We start from the raw sequence: 7,046 nt of genomic DNA, 5'->3' as shown, positions 1-7,046 counted from the left end.
AACCTACAGAAATTTGTAATATATTTTTATTTCCATTAAAAACTGTTATGTTTCTTTACAAATATATAAATTTGAAGATTAAAGGATTATAAATAGAAGCATAATTATTAATTTTGTCAGGTTTAATTTATTAATTTATTAATTCTTTTATAATAATTTACTATTTTTTAAAATAAATTTATTAAAATTATTCCTTTTTTTTAATTAAAATTATTTTTTGAAAAAAAAGATCCTACTCTATCTTCACTCCATTGGGAATCGAACCACAAAACTTCTGGTTTCCAGTCAGGTGCTATATATATATATATATATATATATATATATATTCAAGAAGTGTTCTCATTGTACTTGAAATTTCTATTCTAGATGACTCAAGAATTACGAGAAGAAATGCACTACTATAAGCAATTGGCAAGGGCAGTAGGAGAAAAATTAAAAGAAATTCATTTAGCAAAAGAGGTTAAAGAGCCGAACGAAAAAATTGTGATGTCAAATGTAGATGATTCGTTCAATTCGGAAATTGAATGTGAGTCTTTAGATGTAACACCTAACCGAGTATTTACTACAGATTATCCGGCCGAGATGGAAAACATAGAAATTACAGAAAAAACAGATACAAAGGACGCAAAAGATTCATGCAATAGAACTTTTATTGGAACTTGGGGATCTATATCGGATGAAGAAAACGCAGATCAGAATGAAACAGAAATAGAAAACAATACTAGTTCTGATACAGTTAGCTTTAGTACGGATTTGAACCATTATCTAAATGAGTCGACAGAGACATCAATACGTCAAGATCAATTAAAGAAACCACAAGTGCCTAAAATTTTGGATATCATTCCCGTGCTCGATAAAGATTTAAGTCCATTTAATGCTTGCAAAGAGGCGTCAAAAGTCAGCGAAATAAGGGAAGAGACGCCTAAGCTGATTAGAAGAGGTTCATATGTTTTGGATTCGCCTAGTCCAATGCTTCTGGCTCAGCTTCAGTTGAGAAAAGCAAATACTGAGTATGTTCCAACTCCAATGACTAATGTAGTTAAACGTAAAGAGTGGAACATTTCGCAGGCGAAAGCTGAATGGGAAAGTCAACTGAAGAATAATGAACTTTTTATTTTGAACTCTTTGAGTAGTAGAATGGGATTCAAGTTACGGAGAAATAGCGTCCCTAACGTTTATAACCAGAAAATATATAGTACAATTTATCATTCAAGGTCTATTCACTCATTTGAACTTCCACAACAAGCGAAATCTGTAGACTGCATTCAAACGATGCTTTCTAATGAAACTGCATTATGTGACAAAAGGTATGTTTTTCTTGAAAATTAGAATATTGTTGACTCAAGCTGAATTCAATATAAATTAAATATGACAACTTAATAAGTAAATATGAATTACTGTTACTTGAAGTACATTCGTAAAATTGTAACACTACCGCGATTAAGGAAAAACTTAAGTAAATTATTTTGCGAATATGGCTTATTTTCTTATACCTGGCAGTGGTAAAGTCGCCTTTTAAAATTTTTTGATAGTACGCCATAACTGTACATTGAATTCATGTTTATTTTGAGGCGCTGTTAAGTGAATTTAGCTGAGTTCAAGGTTTGAATGGAGCGCCTGAACAACTACAAAGAAACGCTAAAAGTGTTTCAACGGCATTCTCAACTGATCTTTTTTTTTTAATTTTTCGTCCCAGTTAAACAATTTTATACGTTAAATTTATTACAAAATTAATAATTTTTAAATTTAAGTGCTTTGAAATTATTCATTTTGGAATATTTTAAATAAAAATTGTTTAAATTTAGACGTTTTCAATTTGAAAATATCCTATTTTTAAGGAATTTATTTTAAATCAATCTAAATTTAAAACCAAATCATTTTTATAATTCCAAAATCTGAAATTATTCGATCCTTAATCCTCTCAGTTTAAAGTTTGTTAGTTATAAACGCTTAAAATTGTGATTCTGCAATTGTGAAAAATTCTATCCTAATCTCACATTCTTGATTATTTTCAATTTAAAACTATTTTGCAAATTCATTTTTTAAATTTGTAATGGATTTTTATTTGATCATATTGTTTTTCTTAAAACCAGCAAGGTAGAACAGGTAGCAAATAATGGGGCAAAAAAAAGTAGCTTGGCCCTTAACAAACCAGTGTTTAGCCTATAATTTTATCCGATTTGCAAGTATTTTTCTATAAAAGTATTTTAAATTCTGCATCCTTACAGTGGAGCACATGGCTGACAATTTTTGCAAAATTACTTCTATTCCATAGAGAAAATAAAAGAAATAACAGTACGTCTTTGCAAGGCAGCGAGTTGGTCAACAGTGTTCGAATTTAACCGAAAATGGTCTGATTCGAGGCAGGAATTCATTAAGAATGAATGCAGTGCAGCATTTTTGGTTAACATTTTCAGATGGTTACAAACAAATTTGTGAACGAAAAGATGTGTCGATTTTATTCACGATATTTAAATTCTTTGGATCTACATTTTGGGTAGAGCATTAACATGGGGAAGGCATGAGGGTCGAAATTTAAATCGAGGTCAAATGAGTACCGTTTTTGCTTGTGTTTGTCCTCGCCTTCTCCAACGCCTTACGGGTAGTTTCCTTTGCTTTTTTGGAAGCAAGGTATTCAATAATGTATGGTACGTAGTCAACGCAAAACTCAGCTGAGCAGATAGCTCTGCGAAGTTTGCGTGCTATCGCTTCCATCTTTTCAATTCCTTCCTTGACTCGTAAGTCCATGTTACACCTTCCCGCACAGAAATTCTTCATGTCATATATGACAGAAATTAAACCTGTTGTGCAATCGGATGCTTCCTTGAAGAATTTAGACGCCTTGGCCAAGTCTGTTCTATCCTCCGACTTTTGACTCTCGTCAGGTTCCTCAGCTACGTCAAATGGACCTTCCAACTCCTCACAAATTTTCCGGTTTAGTTTTCTTGTATTTTCGGCATTGTATTCCCACGAGTAGCTAGGGAAGTAAAAGTCCACCCCCGCAGAGCCCCGCATGCGGGAGTAAGGTCTACATACTCTAGGAGGCGACCTGTCATCATAGAGACACCACTTCCTGGTGCCACTCAGACCTCGGCACGGTTGTTCATGCCTTGGATTGGACGTCTAAGTGTGTTTGGTCCGTATGGCCTATTTTATTTCAGCCCTATCCTCTGTTTCCAGCGAGCATTCCCCTATCCGCCACCCGGGGACGCGCTAAGTAGGGTTATCATCTCCCCTCCACCACATACAACTGCAATGGTATTTGGGCTGGCCGATTGGTAATCTGCCTGCTTGGGACTATGCTGCTGTGGGTTTCGAATGTTATAGCTAGACATTTTTTTACATAATAAAATAATAGAATTATTAATATTAATAATTTCAATTAATTATTAATATTAATAATTTCAATTAATTATTAATATTAATAATTTCAATTAATTATTAATATTAATAATTTCAATTAATTATTAATGCATTAATACTGAGAGCAACCGTCATCTAAAAATGACACCAACTCCCAGCCAGCCCGCGGTAAATAATACCTATGGTCACGTCTCACGACCGTGAGATGGATGGTCACAGGGCACGATGAAATCACAACAACGGGCCGGTGAAACTCTAGTGTGTCTTGAGGACACGAAGCGCTCCAATGATAACAGCTTTCTGCATCTATTTCGCAAGTGCTTTGACATATTTTTGGCACGCGGGTACGGTTTTAAGGTTAAATACCAGTGATAGCTTTACTCCTCCGAGAGTACCGATCACGAGGGCAAATAGTTTAATCGAATATTTTGGGTGTAGTCGTTGCAGCTCCCTTTTGAGATCCTTATACATCTCCACCTTTCATATATATAATTTGGTTCTGTTTTGATTCCTCTAGAATTAAACCGAAGAGCCTATGTCAAGGCCACAGAACGCGTCCTTGGGTTGCGGATAGAGGGTCCCTGTACCTAGGGTTTCTGCAGAATATGGTTACAAAAATAAATAGGTAGTTGCGGACGATTGTCCAGGGGTGGTTCCGAAGGAATTAACCCCCAAGCGGAGGTGTGAAAATCGTGCCGAAAGCTGATTGGCACCTGGGTGAGGTGTCTAGAACGGTGACTCTGGAAGACCGAGTGACCTCTCAGAGTACGCAGCCTTATCCTTGCATGCAGGACTCTACAAGGATTTAAGAACCCCTTTCCCTAGCTTCTTGTGGGAACAAGAATGACAACACAAAACATAGTTGTAGTAAGTGCGGTTCAAAAAAAACAGAACGCACAGGGTTCCCGACAATGGGTCGGCCAGCAATGCCGACCACTCTAGAGCTGGGGGAGCCAATGAAGATGGATTCAATGCGACGGATCGGCGGAAGCTCGGGACCTTTAGGTGGACAAAGCGACTGAATTACGACTTGCTAGAGTGCTACGATGCGAGCGTAGCCCCTGAACGGGGTTACATGGCACGGCTGCATGCTCTGGGGTGCGAGAAACACCCGCAGCTATCGCACTTTTCGCATCAACGTCTGCGAAACCATTCCGAACTACTCAAAAAAACGGGCAATGTAAGGGGAACGCCTACTTTACCACAACTAGAACAAGCCGGCAGGCATCCCATAAAGGAAGAGCGATGCTTTATGACCCGGAGAAACATCAACACCTAGGTTTCTCTCAAGCCTAAAGATCTGGCTGAAATGGATGACAAGCTTCGTGGACATTTTTCCGAAGAATCCGACCTCTGGGCTATCAATTTTTGTGTGTATAATGCAGCGAGAGCTTTGGCCGATGCGAACCGTAAAACAAAACCAACGGTTGATCATAAGACCAAAAGACGAATGCATCAATTTGCCATAAAGATAGGCTGGGTAAGACAGTACGCGTCCCGCATTCAGTGTATTGTTGACTACATTACATCTGGCAGGAAATTTACCGCCAAGTTTCGAAAGTTCGCGCGCGAACTCCGGACCCGTTATCACACACTTAACAAGTCAAAGCTGCTGACCATCAGGCAGTATATTGTTGAGAGAATGCGGATACTATCTGTTGCTAAGAGAATTCTAGAGCGGAGGGAAAATTGAGTCAAAGAAAATCAACAGTTTCTCTGACCCATCTCGACTCTTCCAAGGCCCTCCAGTTACTGTCGAACACCCGCCCAAACCAGAGGACAACCGAGGAGGTGCAAAAAGTATTAAGAGGGATGTAGAACTATTCCGATTCGGGACCAGATTGTATCAAAACCTTCTGGTGGAAGAAGTTTCCTTCAAGTCATCAGCATTTGGCCCGTATTTTCACCTCATATTTAAAGTCGGAAGAGCCAATTCCGGAGTGGTTGGTGGAAGGGCGCACAATACTCCTGCCAAAAATAGGCAATTTAGCTGACCCGAAGGGTTACAGGCCAATCACTTATCTGAACGCACTATATAAGATATTCACAGCTATCCTAAATGATAGGAATTTTCGGGCAATTGAACCTGTGTGGCAAGAAATGTATGAACAACGAGGCTCAAAGAAAGGCACAGTGGGATGTCGGGAGAACCCGCTCATCCATAGATGTGTCTGCAAAACTGCAGCATTGTACCAGCGTGACCTATCAATGGACTGGATTGATGATCGGAAAGCTTTCGATTCGACCTCCCGTAGACTTATCATCTCTCTTTTGGAAAGCTTGAAGGTTCATCCGCAAATCGTTAGGTGCATAAAGAGACTGATGCCGCTTTGTACTTCGCCATTCCGACGGGTGCTTCTGCGGCAAACCTGCAGATCGAAAGTACAAGGTCACTCATTTATTTTACATAGCCGATCTTAAGATCTATGCTAAAAACAAAGAGCAACTACATCTAGCTCTAGGGATAGTCGAACGATATACTAAGGAAATGGGAATGGAATTTGGGTTAGACAAATGCGCCAAGATTTATTTGAATTCAAACGTCTCATCTGGCAGATTTGGTCTTCCGAACTATCGGCGAGGAACAAAGTACCTGCAACGAACATGCTTGCAGTCCCGGTAGGACTCTATTCATTTGGAGTAGTTCCATCGACGAAGAGCGAGCTCAAATCCCTTGATATCGGGACAAAGAAGGTTATGCACATGAAAAAAAGCATGCATCTTAAGTCTTCTGTTCCGCGACTGTACATCTCACGCCGTCAAGGTGGCCGCGGAATATTGAATCTTGAATGTCTTCACAATAGGATTAATCTGGGTACAGCACATGGAGTCGCAAATGGAAGAGACCCTCTTCTTAAAATGGTCAGGAAGCTCGAAGAAATGGACAAAGGAGCGTTTCTGTACAAAGTAGCGTAGGAGGCTGCTGAAACACTCGGACTTAACTTCAGTATTAGAGGTCAGCGAAATGCATCAAATCTTATCTATTTCGATTACTCACTCCTGAGAGCTCGGATTAAGAAAGCTCTAGAAAAACTTTCGTGAACATCTCCTCGATAAGAGTATGCACGGCATCTTCCACAGAAATGGGGAGAATCAATCAATGTCGTGTGAGCTAACTTTTGCTTTCCTTAAATCACCCGGATTGCAGCCTGGTACGGAGGGTTTCATTCTGGCATGCCAAGACGGTGTCATTTCCACCTTAACACACCGTCGCCACATTTTGAGCCAAGACATTCCCGAACATAGCTGCAGGGCGTGCCATGCACATCCCGAGCATTTAGCTCACATACTATCTAGTTGTCGAACTCATGCGGGAACGACCTACATCCAAAGGCACAATGCGGCACTAAGACTGCTTTATTACCATATCTGTCACTCTTACGGCATTAACTTTAATATTGCTCCTCTGAATGCTCTTAGGGAAATCGAGTCAATTGTCGAGAATGGGAAGTGCCGCATATACTGGAACTTTATATTCTCGACAATTGTTTCTGTTGCGCACTCGAGGCCTGACATGTTTCTTCTTGACTTCGAGAAACGAACCATGTTCGTTATCGAATTTTCGACACCAGCTGACAAAAACATCATGGTCAAGGAGAATGAAATGGAAAAGAGGTATAGAGACCTTATAAGGGAATTGCAACGATTGTACTGGGAATATTCTGTTAAACTAATCGTCTTTA

General features: G+C 39.4%; 1 protein-coding gene across 7 annotated transcripts in view; it reads left to right on the top strand.

Moving 5' to 3' along the window:
- The window catches only part of LOC117182216, a 153,621-nt gene that overhangs the window by 88,101 nt on the left and 58,474 nt on the right, over positions 1-7,046 (top strand). For all 7 annotated transcript variants that reach the window (XM_033375294.1, XM_033375293.1, XM_033375297.1 and 4 more), the window contains exon 3: positions 367-1,307. In XM_033375294.1, the coding sequence (XP_033231185.1) occupies positions 367-1,307 (941 nt within the window). The remainder of the gene's footprint in view (positions 1-366; positions 1,308-7,046) is intronic.

Source organism: Belonocnema kinseyi, chromosome 10, assembly GCF_010883055.1.
Source record: "Belonocnema kinseyi isolate 2016_QV_RU_SX_M_011 chromosome 10, B_treatae_v1, whole genome shotgun sequence".
Classification (NCBI taxonomy): Eukaryota; Metazoa; Arthropoda; class Insecta; order Hymenoptera; family Cynipidae; genus Belonocnema; species Belonocnema kinseyi.
The sequence above is the reverse complement of the archived record's forward strand: the minus strand, read 5'-3'. Positions and strand labels throughout refer to the sequence as shown.